The 16,770-nt window shown below is 55.3% G+C and overlaps 1 protein-coding gene across 2 annotated transcripts; it reads left to right on the top strand.

Annotated features, from left to right (window-relative positions):
* Nucleotides 1-476: 476 nt before the first annotated feature.
* Nucleotides 477-16,440, top strand: LGALS9 (galectin 9). Of its 2 annotated transcripts, XM_036122561.2 has the most exons (11): nt 477-609; nt 4,911-5,002; nt 7,475-7,676; nt 8,735-8,845; nt 10,035-10,130; nt 11,912-11,947; nt 12,523-12,573; nt 13,161-13,202; nt 13,875-13,963; nt 14,083-14,245; nt 15,681-16,440. In XM_036122561.2, the coding sequence occupies exons 1-11, from the start codon at nt 571-573 to the stop codon at nt 15,825-15,827; spliced, it is 1,068 nt and encodes a 355-aa protein (XP_035978454.2). In that variant the 5' UTR covers nt 477-570; the 3' UTR covers nt 15,828-16,440. The 2 variants fall into 2 exon arrangements, with proteins under 2 accessions (XP_035978454.2, XP_035978455.2); XM_036122562.2 differs by lacking the exon at nt 10,035-10,130.
* Nucleotides 16,441-16,770: the final 330 nt, after the last annotated feature.

Genomic DNA, 16,770 nt, shown 5'->3' with positions numbered 1-16,770 from the left:
TGAGAACCTAAGTGTCCTGCAGCTTAGGTTGCCACTGGTGACCTGGGTGACCCTGGGCATGTCCTTTAGACGCAGAGCCTCAGTTTCTCTGTGTGTAAACGGACAAGCCAGCCTTCCGCCATGGCCCTGCACACAGGTGATGCCCATCACACAGCCCCGCTGTTTTCTGGGCCCTGAGAGCAAGCACACTCGGGGGACATAGCCACACACTTATGGAGGGTGTCATCTAGAAACACGTTGAGTGAATGGGGTCAGGCTCTTTGAATCTATATGAACCAAACACAATTCCATCTCAGGGCTGGAGCCCAGAAGGAGACAGGAGGGGAAAAGGTCACTGGGCTGGGGAGTGTCTACTTCCCTCTCCCTGGGTCATACCCCCAGCCCTCCCTCAACACCCTACTTTCTCTTTCTTTAGACCTACTTCCTCTTGCTCCTGGCTCCTCCCCATCCCCATCCCCATCAAGTAATTACCAGTTTGCTTTAGTTTCAATTTCCTGGTTAGCTCCTCCCAGTGCAAACAACTGCCTGGCTGGGGTGACGAGCTGCGGTGGCCACAGAGGTGGTGGAGAGATGGCCTTCAGCAGCTCCCAGCCTCCCTACCTGAACCCAGTAAGTTCCAGGGCGGTGGGCAGGGGTGCGCTGGCCCCGGGCTGCGCTGGCGGCCTCAGCCAGGAAGAAGCAGCCCTGGGTCTCTGGGAGATGACCCTTGGGTGGCAGCAAGGGAAGAGGGCAGTTGTCCCAAAGAGGACACAGGAGGAAGGGCAGAAAGCCAAGTGGGGGAATCCTGACACAACTCTGTCCCCTGCTTCTCAGGGCTGGCGAGCTGATCGTCACCAGCATTTGTGCCTTTGACTAGTGTTCACTGAGCTCCCCTGGGAGCCTGTCCTAGGTGTGGGAAGTGGCGGGGGGGAGGGGGAGGGCGGCAGGGAAGAGGGGAGACGGGCATAAGTAATAAATAGAAGCGTGATGGCTTGTTTGTATGAACGGGGACGTAGACAGGGTTTCTGGGGGAGGCCAGCATGGCATGCCTGGGCGACCCTTCCCAGCCCAGCACGGCACTTAAGGGTACTTACTTTGGAGATGGCCTCCCTGGCTCCAGCCATTTACTAGCTGGGCGGCCTCAGGCAAGTTACTTTTACCTCTCTGGGCCTCAATTTCCACATCTGTAAAATGGGGCTCATCCTTGAGCTTACCTCCCAGGACTAGGTAAGGATGCGCGAGGCAGCATGTCTGGAGTGTTTGAACAGTGCCCGGCACGCTGCGGGTCCTTTGGAAGTGTTTTGTATTATTCAGAGTCCGGAGGCGGCAGGGAAGGCCTCCTGAGGAGGTGTCTGCTCCCTGAGGGGTGTGAGTAGACAAGACAGAGGCAGGCCAAGGGTGTCTGCAGAGGGGCCATCTCAGGAGTGAGAATGAAGTGGGTTGTCCCTGCAGCATGGGGCTCAAAGGGCTGCCTTTTGTACCTTTGGCCACAGATGCATAGGTTCTGTCTGCAGATGGCCTTGTCTAAACCCCGTGAGCCTTATTATTCCCGCATCATACATGGAAAACTGAGACTCAGAGAAATTGAGGTCACTTGCCGGATGTGCCCGGATGGTAAGTGGCAGATAAGGGAGATGCCTTGCCTTACCCCCAGGAGAGGGAGGTGCTTACAGGAAGAGCACCTCTGATGACAGAAGGTAGGCAAGCAGCAACCCCAGGCCCGGGAGGCTTGTGTCCTGCCCTGTAGTAGGAGCCCCTCTGGGCCTTGGCAAAGAGCTTCCCAAGGAGCCTGGGCCAAAGGGCTGACAGAGCCCTTCAGTGGGCGGGGGGACACAGGGTGGGCAGCAGCCGCTGAAGCAGGGAAGCTGCTAACTCCACACTCAGCAGGGGCCCTGGCTTGGCCTGTTTCCTCCTCACTGCCAGCAAGGTCGGGGGGAGGGTCACTGGAGGAAGCTGAACAAGGCCCTGTTGGTTGGCCCTCCATGGGGCTCTCAGGGTCAAAACATGTCACCTTAGGCTCATTCACCATCAGATGGACAATCCCAGAGATCCTTCCAGGCTCTGACATTTCATTATTCTGGCTAGTTTTTACTTTCCAATCCTTGCATTCAAAATGTTCAAATCAGAAGGAAAATTCTCCTATGGGCAACAGTGAATTAAAACAGGGCCTTGGAGTCCAGACAAGAGAGAGGATGATGGGTGCAGCCCCCCAGGCACCGGGAACACCTGCCCACCCACGTGGGTGCCCTCTCGCAGGCAGCCCACTGATATCCAGCCGTGGTGCTTCCTCCAAAGTGTGGTGGGAAGGTCACGCAGCCGGGCTGCCTTGGGAGTCTGGCCTCCATTCCTTGCCCACGCACCACCCCCTCAGCCTTATCGGAGGTCCGGGACGGAATCTGGAAGCACAGTCAGAACAAGGCTCGATGTTTGGTCTGGGGAAGCGCGTGGTGAGCCAGGAGTGAGGATTTCTGTGCTTTGTCGTGAGAAGCAGCCCGTGTGACAATTAAAAGCATGGGCGCTGGGGTTCAAACCCCACACTATCACTGACCAGCTAAGTGGCTTTGGGTAAACTACCAAATCTTTTATGCCTCAGTTTCCTCAGTAAAAGTGACACTAATGCTGGGTAATGAGGTGACAGGGCAGGTTAGCCACCAGAAGGGCCTCAGAACCTCTGTGGCAGCAGCACCCTTTGGCTAAAAGTCTGCCGCAGCCTCCTCCGGCCAGCTGGGCCACCTTCGTGACACTGGGCTTCCAGAAGGGGGCTGCCTACCCTCCCGCCTGTAGGGCCTGGCTCCTCCGGACAGGAAGAGGAGGAAAAAGTCCTCAGCCTCCAGGCACAGGCAGGAGCTGAGAGCAGGTTCTGACCCAGCAGAGGAATTAATTCATCCTGATGCAAACAGCTGCCGTTGTCAAAGGCCTGGACCCAGGGCTTTCTGTGTGGCACCTCATCGAACCCTCTCAAGAACACTGTCAGGCCGGTGCTGTTGTCCTGCTGTTCCGAGAACGGACCTGGGGTGCAGACAGGTCAAGGGACTTGCCCAGTAGGAGAGCTGTTAGCACAAGGAGCTGGGAGGCAAACCCTTGTCTGTGGGACCATAAATCCAAAAGTTCTCTCTCTCTCTCTCTCTCTCACACACACACACACACACAAAGTCCAAATTCCACAGCAGCCTTGGCCCGCCAGGCTTAAAACAACACAAATTTGTTTTCTTACAGTTCTGGAGGTCAGAAATCTAAAAGTATCTATAAGGCTTCAGGGGAGAATCTTTCCTTGCCTTTTCCAGCATCCAGAGGCCACGCGCCTCCCTAGGCCGGAAGTCCCGCCCTCCATCTTTAAACCCAGCAGCTTCTTGCCTCTGCTCTCCTGCCTCCCTCTTTGAGGACTCTGAGGCCCACCCAGATAATCCAGCATAACCTCCCATCTCAAGATCCTTAACTTAATCACGCCTGTGAAGTCCCTTTTGCCTTGTAAGGTGACATACAGTATCCACAAATTCCAGGCATTAGAATGTGGGCGTCGGGCAGTGGAGACGGGGTGCTAATTCTTCAGCCCACCGTACCTCCTTGGAGCCAAGCAGGGCTGTCAGTGTCTTTGAACTCGTCCACACATATTTCATCCATAGTAAGTAAATGCATGTATGTGGCCTCCCCACCCATTTTGTTAAATGGTGTCATTACATATCAGTTCTCAAAGAATCCCCTTCTTCCTCTTTTTTTTTAATGGAGGCTACAGGGAATCCATTGTATGGAAATACCATGATTTATTTCACCACTTTCCTCTTGGTGAACTTTTAGACTCTTTCCAATCCTTTGCTGTTACAATGCTGCAGTGAATAACCTTGTCTGCAGGATTCTACTCAATTTATTATTTTTTTAAAGATTTTATTTATTTGAGAGAGGGAGCACAGGCAGGGGGAAGGGGCAGAGGGAGAAGCAGACTCCCCACTGAGTGGGGAGCCCGACATAGGGCTCAATCCCAGGACCCTGAGATCATGACCTGAGCTGAAGGCAGACGCTTAACCGACTGAGCCACCCAGACTGTCCAGATTATACTCAACTTAAAATAATCTTGTTTTTCAGAATTTGGGGACACCCACCATTTAAGACATACAGAAATCTCAAAACCTTTCTGGGGAAATCGTTGCTTGGGATCAACCTGTACTGTCTGGTCCCCACGATCCGTACACTTTCTGCCACCAGCCCAGCCATCTTGCTGTGCACTTACAACACCCCTCACCACACTCTGATTGTAGATCTTTACAGCTCCGCGTGGATAGGCTTCAGAAGGGAGGGCGGCATGCTTACCAGGAGTATTCATTCGCCTTTGAAGCATTATGTCTTGCGACAGGATGAAAGGCTCTTAAGAGATTTTTAGGCCTCGACAGATAAATGAGGGGAGTATGTTTTCAGAGAAGTATGCCACACTGGGCCGGAAGCTGTGTCAGGCTGACTCCACCTCTCCAAAACCACAGACATGGACCGAAACAACAGAGGGAACTCAGAGAAGCAGAGACGTTGTGATTTGCTCAAGGTCACCGAGGTATTTAATGGCCTGACCTGTGGAGCAACAGAAGTCACCTCTCCCAGATGCCCCTGTCGCAGTCAGGCTGAATGAGGTCCCGGTGCCCGTCACTCCCCTGAGCAAGGATGGGCTTCCTTGGGTTCCGAGTGGTCGTGTACATGCTACTATCTCCTCTTAGAAGCTGTCCCTTCCTCTCAGACGCTCAAGGGCTGCCCCACCCCATTCTCTCAGAGCCCCCCAAGTGTGTGGAACCACCTGGACTCAGGTCTGCTTCCTCACAGGCCCGGAAGATCCGTGAGGCTGAGGCGCCCCGGCACGGGGCCCACATCCAGGCCGCTGCTACCAAGTGCTGAGGGGAACATGCAAAAGGGGGCAGGCCCACTGACTGACCAGCATTTTCTCCCTGCAGGGCATCCCCTTCTCCGGGAAAATCCAGGGGGGTCTCCAGGACGGACTTAAGATCACTGTCAATGGGACCGTTCTCTACTGCAATGGAACCAGGTACCGGGAACTGTTTCTTCTCTCCAGACTCAGCCCTTAGTCAACCATGGCACCCGTCAGCTCACCCAATGCCCTCTGAGCCATCCGCGCCTGGCCCAGGGGATCCCGGGTGGTCTGCACGACCCCACTGCCATCCGCCGGGAGCGTCTGGCATGAACAAAGACGCCCCACAGACTTAGGGAGAGCAGGTGCTCACCGTCTAAGGAGTGGCGGGGGTCAGCCCAGAGGCAGATAATTACGCCCTGGGATTGAGCTTTCTACACTGTAACCCAGAGTTGCAAAAGTCTTACTTCCTTCATTTCTCATAACTGCAGAGCCCTCATTTCGTTGATCTAGAACTATTTCAAACTTGTCATCAAATGCATTTTGGTCTCTTTCAGTTTTGAGGTCTTTTCTGGGAAATACTAAGTCCATTCAAAACACAAACACCCTTTTCCTACCCGCCACGCCTCCTTCCCCGGGGGGGGGGGGGGGAATTTCTGGGAACAGGGAAGAGCTTGCAGTCTCCTCAGAGGCTGGAGGCCCTTCGGAAGCTCGTGCAGCCTTGGCTGACTTCCGCGGCTGTGCAGGTGGCGCGGGGGAGCGGGGCGGGGTGTCGCCCAGTTTGTGGGGGGTCTGCGTCCATGGGGGCTGCCTGCTGAAGTCCACGGTGCCCACGAAAGCCCCTCTGGACACGTGGTCCTCTCTCAGAAGCCTTTCTGCCTCAATCCCAGATGTCTCATGCCCCCGGTGGTCCTCTCTCTCATCACCTCGCAGGGCCCTGGGACCTCCTGGGTCCTTTCACACCGCTCCCAGGCCCAGCCCTACCTCAGTTCAGCACTTCTCCATCACGGCTTTCCCTGCCAGGTGGCCACACTGACCGTGGGACTTCTCCGAGAGCCCCGAGTGCCCCCAGGAGACCCCGAGGGAAGTGAGGCACCAGGATCCCCCTAAACCCTGCCGGCAGGGGACTCTGGGATCTCCCCTCTGAACTTCCCTCCTTTCTCCCTCTCCCTCTGCCTGCCCCTCCTCCAGCACCAGGATGGCTTTCTACTCCCATCCTGTCCCCCCACCCACCCCTTCCTGCAAAGCTTCTGCACTCATCCTTCCCCAGGGCAGGATTTTTCTAAGGACTCTAGGAATTAAGCTGGAGGACCACAGAGGGGAAAATGCACCCAGAGGACATTTCAGAAAAATATTCTCCATTTTAAGAGGAATACAGACTTAGATTTGCTGCTTCCAGAATCCCTGGGAGCCTCCTTTCCCAGAGGGAGGGCTGGCTGGGCTCAGGGCCGCGGCAGTTTCCTATGGGTCTTGCTGGCTGAGGGTTCTCGGAACAACCTGGTGTTGAGGACGACATCCAGAACTCACGCTCCTCCAGCAAGAAATCAAGTTGGTTCTGCAGGAATTGAACAGAATGTGTTTCAAGGGCTGCCTCTGGGCTTGGTGCAGGGCCTGGCCCTGTGGGGGCTGTGGATGACAGGAGAGCACTGTGGTCAGCTGGGGAGAGCCGAGCGAGCCCGAGAAGCAGGCGGCGAACCAGGCTCGCGTTGAGTTCAGGGAAGGCTGGGGTAGACAGAGGTGCCTCGGAGGAGAACCTCAGACTGGAACTTGGTTTTAGGACCTGAGGGAGCTCTGTCTGGGAAAAGGCAGAACAAATGTTTATTGTGCCCCTTTTGTGAGCCAGGCCTTTTGGAAGGTTTTTTGTTTTAATTCCTCACCTTAGAACCATAGCTGTACCCAAAGGCGGTTTCAATGGTGAGGGGCTTCCTCCGAGGACAGAGACAGGAACGGACATTTACTCGGGTGGGGGCTTCCTGAGCACCCCCTCATGAAGCATCCGCAACGGAAGGAAGTCACTCAGCTCCCAGGCTATGGTGTGTGGTTCAGGATCATTGCAAATGACAAGCAGTGTAGAGCTGGGGTCCGGGTCCAGGCCTGCTGACTTCAGGGCCACCACTCCGCACATCGTGTGTGGGACACACACCAATCACCAGTGAGAGACAGATGTACATACTGAAAGCTCTCGCACCCGGGGAGCTACCATTTATTCGATGCTTCTCTGTTAGTACCTAGCTCTGTCGGCATATTCCATCAATTCCAGGTGTTCTTTAAATTTATTTGCTTCTTTCCCAGTTGAGCCAATGGGGACTGGCTCTCACTTCCAGGCACATTTCTTGACTTCCCTCTGATACAAATTTGAATCCATGTTCAAGCCTCGTGCTTCTTATTGCTAGCGTCAACATTTTTCTTTACCCGTTTTCTATGTGTTTTTAGAAAACCACACTCTAAGGGAAAATGCAATCATTGCACAAGAACACACGAAGTGCAAATTAGGTGAATAGAAAGGATAGCCACAAGCTAAGGATGGGTCCAGACCTGCCGTGCAAGTTCACAGACGGAAACAGTCAAAGGCACGAGGCTCCCTCTTCAGCTCGGCCGGCAGTCAACCAGGCTGCAGAATTACCTACCATCTGATTGCCCTCTGCCTAGGTTTGCCGTGAACTTTCACAGTGGCTACAGTGACAGTGACATTGCCTTCCACTTCAACCCTCGGTTTGAGGAGGGTGGCTATGTCGTCTGCAACACGAAGCAGAACGGATCCTGGGGGCCAGAGGAGAGGAAGATGCATATGCCCTTCCAGATGGGGAATCCATTTGAGCTCTGCTTCCTGGTGGAGAGCTGGGATTTCAAGGTGAGCAGCAACTCTCTGCAGCCCCCTTCCCGCTGCCTACCTCCCAGCCCCATCGGGTGTGGTGGTGACTAGCCTTTATAAATCACATGAGCGTTTTTGTTTTTTTTCTTTAAGATTGTATGTATGTATGTATGTATTGAGAGAGTGCAAGGAGGGGCAGAGGGAGAGAGAATCTCCAGCTGACTCCATGGGGAGCACAGAGCCTGATGCGGGGCTTGATCTCATGACGCTGAGATCATGACCTGAGCTGAAATCAAGAGTTAGACGCTTAACCGACTGAGCCACCCAGGCGCCTCCATAAAGCACATGAGCCTTTAAGTAATCACATGTGCAATGCCATTAGACAGAGAGCAGGACCTTTCCCTTGTAGGGGTGCTCTGGTGGCTACAGTCTCCTCACACTCCTTCCCCTGCATCTATGGGCTCACCTGCTGCTTCTTTTACTCAGGAAGTAAGAACTAGATACATCACCATGGTGCTTTTTGGCCCTGCAGGTCTTTAAAGTTCTAGTTAATTCCATTCCTTTGCTGTAACCATTCCTCCACCGCAGGTCCCTGATAACATTGGTTTTTTGGTGATATTGTTGCAGTCTTTATCCAGGTTCTACTAATGGCTTAGTGTTACATGGTGTTGCAAATTGCGTTAGTAAGCAGAATAGTGTCTCTGGGCTTGGGAGACAGATGGGGGTGAGTATCCCCGTGTCTGTCCTTTTCTGCGTGAGCATGGATGTGCCCAGCCCCTCAATGTACAACCCAGGGTCGCCTCTCCTCTGCCCACCCTGAACATGTTTATGCATATTTAAAGAACACCTCCGGGGAGCTAAGATTAGAAAGATCAACTGACTGCAATAAACAAACAACCCTAAGAACCAAAAAGCAAGTAGAGACTGGGATCAGATGTACTTGGATCATAGGCCATGCTTACAACTGGCACAGCTCTGAAGGCTGGTGCCCCTACCCCCCAGGGGACAGATGTGAAAACCAGACACAGGGCTTAATTCCGGGGAGCAGGGGCTCACTTCCCCCGCCCCCCCCCTGGAATGTGCACTTGTCTTGGCAGGTGACGGTGAACGGGAACCATTTTCTGCAGTACTCACACCGCGTGCCCTTCCACCGCGTGGACACCCTCTCCATCACCGGGGCTGTGCAGCTGTCCTACATCGGCTTCCAGGTCAGATTGTCCACCTGGCACCTGTCTCAGGGGCTGAGTGCAGGGCCCCGTCTAGCTGCACCTGGGCCCCATTGGGTGGGCCTGATGGTAGCAGCCAATCTCCTCCCCAGGTGACTCTGACGACACCCCTCCAACTCCCCTGTCCTGTCCTTCTGTGTTCCTGTCTTTGTCCAGAACACTTGTCTCAGTCTCCCGGACTCCCAGGCCACTCCTTTCTGTCACTCTCTACTTCCACCATGCTTAGGAAGCCATGTGGCTCCAGAAAGAACTTGGGAATCAAACTGAATCTAGCTCAGCTCTGCGCATTGTCATCAGCTGTGGGAGCTTAGGCAAGCAACTTTGCCTCCCCTGGCCTCAGTTTCCCCATCTGAGAAAGGGGCATAGTCACTGCTGCCCCATGAGTTATAGTGTGAATTCAAGGAGGTAATACATGTCAGAGGTCACGACACGGCCTGCACGGGCCCATGCTAGGCTCTATTTGACCCTGTCTGTGTTTTAACATTTTCGAATGTGTTGCCAGCATCTAAAAGGTCAGGAGAAGTTTTGCATTCTGGAGCTGGACGGTGGTGCTGGCTGTGCAACAACTGTGAATGCACCTCATGCAACTGAGCCGTCCACTGAAAACTGGTTGAGATAGTAAATCTTAGGTGTATTTTACCACAATTAAAAAAAAAAAAGGTCAGGTGGTATCACATGGAAATCTGGATTTCTGGCTTTTTTGAAAACTGGGAAGATAGGGGTATGCTGGGCCCACGTTCCCACAGGGCCCCAGGAGGTTGGGTTGGAGCTGCTGTTACCACTTCCGGGCTTTGTGCTCCCGGAGGTGAGAAAAGCACACAGTAGGCCCACAACCGATACTCCTCTCTTTTTTCTCCTAATCTCTCATATTCCCTCCCGACCAACTTTCTCCCCCATGGGCCTGGGGGAGAGAGCAGGGCAGGGGAGAGGAGAAGGTGGGGAAGGGGACAGAGATGGAGGGGAGTGGGGGGGGTGGGTGGGGAGAGAACTCGCTGGCCTGCTGTCCCTCACTGGAGCATAATCCTCCCCTCTGTCCCTCCACGTGATCCTGAACACCCTCCCCTCCCCTCCCTGACTGGCTTCCTCCCTCTGGCCCAGGCCCCTGCCTTTCCACGCTTCCTTGGCTCCATTAACCCTTCTCTTCATGCCCTGGTGCCTTTTGTTTTAACAGAACACCCGAGTAAACCTTACCCAGCCTGCCTTCTCCACGGTGCAGTTCTCCCAGACTGCCTGTTTACCACCCAAGCCCAAGGGGCGAAAGCCAAAAGTGAGTTCAATGTGGAGGTCTTGGAGGTTGAGCATCTAAAGGACAGAGGGTCCAAGAGGCTGGTTCCAGCAGGCAGGCCTCATCATGCTCACCCAAAGCTTCCCTATCTCCACCACACCACCTGGCCCGAGCTGGGAACCTGGGAGTCTGCCTTGGTTCTTCCTTCCCCTCCTTAGTCTCCCTGCAGTGCTCCCACACCCCTTCCTCCCGAAGCCACAGCCTTCTTTGGGCCAAGCCATCTGACCCCTGACTACAACAACCCTGGTCTAGTTCCCCGCTTACCCGACCCACACGAGGGTGACCCTCCTCTACCCAAATCTGATCGCATCCTCTCCCTGCTTAAACATACCAAAGGTTCCAAGTCCTTCTAAATAAAGCCCCGATTCCCCAGCAGGAGATGTAGGACCCTGCCCAGCCCCCCAGTCTTGCCCCAGCCCACCTCCTGGCCACACCCCCTATCCAGGATGCTCAGGCAGCCTCCACTGCTCACTTGAGGCTTTCTGGGGCCACCATGCTTTTTGCACCTGCAGGCCCGGTGCTGACAGCACCCTGCGCCACCCCCACCCCCTACAGCCGACCTTTACCAGCCCTTCAATGCTCTGCTTAAATGTCACTCTTTGGGAGCATCTTCCTGTACTTACATGTCTGTCTTTGTCACTCCACCCCCCCACCCCCCGCCCTATACCCACAAGCCCCTCGTGGACAGGGATTGTGGCTTGTTCGTTTGCGGATCCCCAGCACTTTGCACGGTGCCTGAGCAAGCACTAGGGGCCCCAGGAATGTGGAGTGTGGCTTGCACAGCCAACAGAATGGGAGACCGGCCAGGGCAAGAACAATCTGTGGCGTGAGGACAGGGTCTAGGACAGGAAGGGAAGCAGGGTCTGGCCCTCCCTTTGGCCACTGGAGCAGTGGGGGCTAAAGGAAGGGGTGCCTCTCTACCCAGGCTTTCTGTGGTCTCTCGAGGCCCTGACAGGGCCTGTGCCTCCTGCCATGCTGACTTCAGGACCGGGCAAGCTCCAGGGAGTCTTTGCAGGGCAGCCGGACTTTGGCTCTGGCCTGGGGAGGACAGGGTATGGTAGATAAAATCAGCCAGAACTGGGTAGCATTTTGGATTTTATCCCTTGCTACCCGGAGGGGCTTGGGCAAGCTGATTAGCCTTTCTGAGCCTCGTTGCCTCGCTAGTGAAACCGGAGCTGAGGATGCGTCCCTTGTAAATGTTCGGAAGCCAGAGCCTGGCACACAGTAGGCCTTCAGTAAATGCTTCACCTTACGAATGAAATATGGCACCGAAGTAATGGTTTTGCTTCTGGGAGCTAAGGGGCGCTATATGGCCTCTCCCTTTGGAGGAGCCAGTGAGGAAGTCCCCGCTCCTCCAACCCGGACAGTGACCCCGCCCCCAAGCCTGGTGTGTCCCTGGGACGGGGGTGGGGCTGAGAATCTGGGCACCACAGGCTTGGGAGCAGGAAGGAAGGAAGCATGAGTCTGGGGAGGCCTTTTTTTTTTTTTTTTTTAGATTTTATTTATTTGACAGAGACACAGCGAGAGGGAACACAAGCAGGGGGACTGGGAGAGGGAGAAGCAGGCTTCCCTCCGAGCAGGGAGCCCAATGCGGGGCTCGATCCCAGGACCCTGGGACCATGACCTGAGCCGAAGGCAGACGCTTAATGACTGAGCCACCCAGACGCCCCTGGGGAGGCCTTTCTTACAACAGCCTCTGTCAGTGTCTCCCCTGCACGTAACACTAACGTTAACTGCTGTTTTGATCTTCTCATCCCCTTCAGTCTACAGGCATTTGGCCAGTCAACTCGGCTCCCATTGTAAGTCTCTTGAGTTCTCCTGGGATCTTCTTCATTTTGCTTCTTCCTGTGGGTTAGAAGGAGGAGGCAGGGCTGGGCACCGGGCCTCTCCCATGGGGGGTGAGGCTGAGGCCAACCCTGGCCATCTGCCTGGTGGTGGGAGGAAGTGGGGCTGGAAGGTTGGCTGGCCCTCATGGATTGGGAAACAGCCTGAACTGCCGCTCTCTGCTCAAGCCCCCTGCCCTTCTGTGAGCGGCTACAGGAGACGGAGGCCCCCACACTCACTCCTTCCTCCTGGAAAATGAGGCTGTGCTAGACAAAATCCCCTGAGAAGAAAGATGGGCCACAGGCCACAAAGGCAGCCCTATTTCTTCTCCAAGTAGAAGAAACCTTTGCCCCTACCTCATCCCCTTGAGGGAAGAAACACCTCTACCTGCCAGTTTTGGGGGGCTTGGTGGGTGGGGAGTGGTTGGGCTTGTTACATGCTCAAGATGGCTGCATCTCACAAAGTGTGTGTTAAGTGGTGCCCTCTGGTGGCAGGTGGTGGTCTTCATGCTGGTGAGAACCAGTTCAAATCTGGGTTTTCTTTCTTGCAGACTCAAACTGTCATCCATACCGTTCAGAACACCCCTGGACAGCTGTTCCCTGTAAGTCTGAAAGCTCTGGTTGGGTCACAGCCTCACCACGTCCCCCTTCCCCAAGGACTGAACTCAGTAGTCCCAGAGACAGGAAGAAAGCAGTGTAGCAAGGAGGATGGGGGTGTTTGGGGTTGGGCCCTCTGCTCAAAAGACATGTGAGTAAAATTCCTCTTGGGCCAACAGAGATTCTGGGTCAGGGTGGATTTACCCAGTGGCTTAAGAAGCAGGTCTCTTTAGGGACCAGCAAGAAAATGGGTTCTCTGTTACTGAAAGGGGAGTGCAGTGGTCCCAGCATCTGGGTATGAGGCCCTGTGTCCTGAGGACAAGCCCTGGGATGTCACTGCTGGTCACAGGCTTCCACTGTGAATCAGACGGGAGCACTGGAGTTAGGGAGGCTGCCCGTGGAAGGGTTGAAAGGCAGGCAGGTGGCCATGATGAGGTCAGGGAGCATGGCAAGAAGTTCCACCAAGGCTGACTTGGGAAGGAAGGTGAAGGGGTGAAGCCAAGGGCCTCATGGTGGGGCATCCCCTCTAGGATGTGGAGGGGTCCGCGTGGGTATGCACTCCCAAACTAAACTTCCTGGTCTCTTTCAACAGAATCCTATCACCCCACCTATGGTGTACCCCACCACAACCTATGTAAGTGGTTTCTCTGGGAGGGGCAGAGGCCTTGTCTGTGTCGGGCCGAGTGGGAGGTGGTGGGCAGCTTACAACATCAGGGCAGTCCTTTAGTAAGCCGAAGTTCTGGAAACATCCAAGGGAATCAAAAGGCTGTTGAAGGAAGCTGTCACCTTTAAAATTGTCCCTTCACCATGAGCCTATTAGAGGGCGTTCCCTCTCAGCCCAGTTATCCTTTTGTATCCGGCCCAAGTTCTTTTCATGACAGCGGAAGCCCGTTACTTTGAGAAATGCTGGAAAGTTTTCCTTTGGCATTTACTGAGCCAAATAATGATATCATGGAGTTCTTTCTTTTCTTTTCTTTTAAGATTTTATTTATTTATTTGGTAGAGAGAGAGAGTGCCAGCGCACAAGTAGGCAAAACGGCAGGCAGAGGGAGCGGGAGAAGCAGGCTCCCCGCTGAGCAGAGAGCCTGACATGGGGCTCGATCCCAGGATCTTGAGATTGACCTGAGCCAAAGGCAGATGCTCAACCCACTGAGCCACCCAGGCACCCGTTTCTTGAAAATATATTACTCACAGGCATGGCTGTCAAACTCAGTTGACAGTCCAAATTCATGGAAATTGGCACAAAGCTCTGCCCCACACAGCTGACCTGCCCCTCTCCTCCTCCCCGCCCCCCCGCCACCGACAGCCGATGCCTTTCTTCACCTCCATCCCGGGTGGGCTGTACCCCTCCAAGAGCATCTTCGTGTCGGGCACCGTCCTGCCCACTGCCCAGAGGTAAGCCACAGCTCTCAAGAAGGTCCTTCTGGTCACCCCCTGGCTCTGGGCAGGGTGGGAATGGTAGGGACTCAGAGCTCAGGGGGCAGAGGAGGTCCATGTGAACTGCCCACCCCCAGGTTCCACATCAACCTGCGCTCCGGGAGTGACATTGCCTTCCACCTGAACCCCCGTTTTGATGAGAACGTCGTGGTCCGCAACACGCAGATCAACAGCTCTTGGGGATCTGAGGAGCGAAGCCTGTCCCGAAAAATGCCTTTTGCCCGAGGCCGGAGCTTCTTGGTAAGGGGCCTCAGCCTAGAGCTCAGAGGGGTTCAAGAGGCAAACAGAACGGGGTGGGCGGGGATGGTGGAGGGCATCAGGGGGCCCCTCGAACCATACAGGAGCTGACGCCTCTGGGTCGAGGGCTGGGCTCAGAAGAGAAAGTACCCCCCAGATTGCTGCTCTCCTTGTCTTCCCGCTGTCCCACATAAGGTGGGTGGTGGCACCCGCTGCTTGCACATGAGGGGACAAACTCACCAGTGCAGGTCATCGGCCTGAGGTCACACCGCCCATAAGTGCCAGGTGGGCCCCAAGCATGAGCTGTCATTCATTTATTCACTCACTCATTCATTCAACAATTGTGGACAGATCCCTGGAAATAACAGCAGGTCTGTGCAGAAAGCAAAACAGAATCATGGGATCGAATGAGCTCTGGGGCAGGGGCCACGCTACCTTAGATGGGGACATCAGTCAGAGGAGGCCACAACGTCAGCCAAGACCTAACGGACAGAAGCAGCCCGCCTCTCAAAGACCCGAGGGGGCCATTCCTGGGGGGCAGCGGGGAGGGCAGCTATCATTGCGAAAGCAGAGTCACGGCCAGGGCCTGTCTAGGGACAGGGAGGCTGGGCTTCCGAGTAGGACAGAGAGGTGTGGGTGGTATGGCTGGAGGCCCGACCCCACAGAGCAGGTTTCTCAACCCTTACTGCCCGTGCAAATCACCTGAGGAGCTTCAAAAAGAAAAGGCGATATCTGGCCCCACCCCTGCCCGAACGTCCGTATTTTCACATATGCCTTAATACTCCTCACCCAGCACTGACTGATGGAGGGCTTGAGAGCCACAGAAAGAAGTCTGGGTTTCAGTGCTGTGTGCTGGTGTGTTTCAAGCCGGAGAGGAGTAGACTTTGATTCAGAGAGCTGTGTGACTTTAAGCAAGTGACTTAATGGCTCTGTGCCTCAGTTTTCTCATCTGAAAAATGGGGCTAATAAGAATCTCCATCTCATCAAGGTGTAAGGATGAAATGAAATAATGTCTGTGACAGGCTGAGGACAGGGCCCGGGGCACAGTAAGTGATGATGTCTTAGCAGACGTGGTCCCCCTGCCTCACGGAGAGCATGTGGTGCGGGAAGGACAGTCAGGAGGCTGCCCTGCGGGAATGCAGGCGTGGAGCTCTGCTGTGTGCCGGCCACTGGGGACATGGATGGCCTAGGCCAGTGTTCCTGCCCCTAGAAGCTCGGGACTCGGTGGGAGACTGAGGATCAGGTGGGGGGCACCTGACGAGGAGGGCTCAGGGTGGGCGGGGGGAAGGCAGGGGGAGGCTTGCTGGTCAGGGAGAGGTTGGCGTGAGGCTTGCTTAAATCATGCTTGAGGAAGACAGGTAGGCGGAGGGAGACACGAGCCTGCATTTAGGTCGGAGGACTTCCTGAGGGGAGTGCAAACGACGTGGCCTCTGTTCAGGTGTGGATCACGTGTGAAGGCTACGGCCTCAAGGTAGCCGTGGATGGTCAGCACCTGCTGGAATACTGCCACCGCCTGAAGAACCTGCCCGCCATCAACAGCCTGGAAGTGGGGGGCGACGTCCAACTGACCCACATGCAGACCTAGCTGTGCTCCCTGGCCCTGAGGATGAGGGTGGGCCATGTTGCCCACTGCCTCTGCTCCTCACCTCACTCTTCCCTGTCCCTCTCCCTGTCCCTGCCCCAGGCTTTCCCAGCCTGCTGAGGAGCTGGGGCTTTTCTGGAGAGAAGGTATGTTTGTCTGCCTCTGCTTCAGGCTACGGCCAGGCTGGCGTCGAGGAGGCACCTGGCGGGGGCTGCCTTCCTCAGTCAGGGCGGCGCCCGGGGCTGCGGCTGCCCAAATCCTACCATCTGAGGAGAGGCCGGTGGTCCCTGCGGGCTAAGCCCCATGTCCAGTCCCCTTGGCAGAAAGGGAGGGTCCTGGGCCTTCCCAAGCTCCCAGACCAGGCCTACACCCCGTCTGCCTCTCAGCCACATTCCCACCCCTGCCAATCCTCTCCATCTCATCCCCTAGAGGTGGCCTCCCGGGCCCTTCCCCTTTCTCCTACCTTCAACCTTTCCTTACACCCGGGTCCCACCCTCCCCACTCCAGGAAAGATAGCCTGATACTCCACTGGTCTCCACCAACTAACAGCACCTTTCTCAACAGGGGGCTCTTCTCTTTGCTCTTTCAAAGAAAGACAAATGCTTGTTGGCACATACGTATGGGGTCATTGTGGTTATCAAATGGGTTTGGAACATTTTGGAGTCTCTGGAACTGGGGAGGTTCTGGGTGAGGGCAGGGGGGCAGAGAGCATGGACTCACTTTGATGGGGTGGGTCCTGACATCCACACCTGCTCCCAGGGGGTTCCCCACAAACCCCACATGGGTGGGAGAAAGCAGGTTGGGCTCGGGCCTCCTGGGCGGGCATCTGTGATGCACGAAGCTTGGTAACAGGTGAACCCAGCAAAGAGCCTCCCACTCCTGAGACGGGCCGAGGGCTGGGCCAGAAGGCCAAATGGCAGGGCTGGCTTGTCAGAACCCTGCGTCC

This window comes from Halichoerus grypus, chromosome 2 (assembly GCF_964656455.1).
Source record: "Halichoerus grypus chromosome 2, mHalGry1.hap1.1, whole genome shotgun sequence".
Classification (NCBI taxonomy): Eukaryota; Metazoa; Chordata; class Mammalia; order Carnivora; family Phocidae; genus Halichoerus; species Halichoerus grypus.
This window is presented reverse-complemented; position numbering and strand designations above follow the sequence as displayed.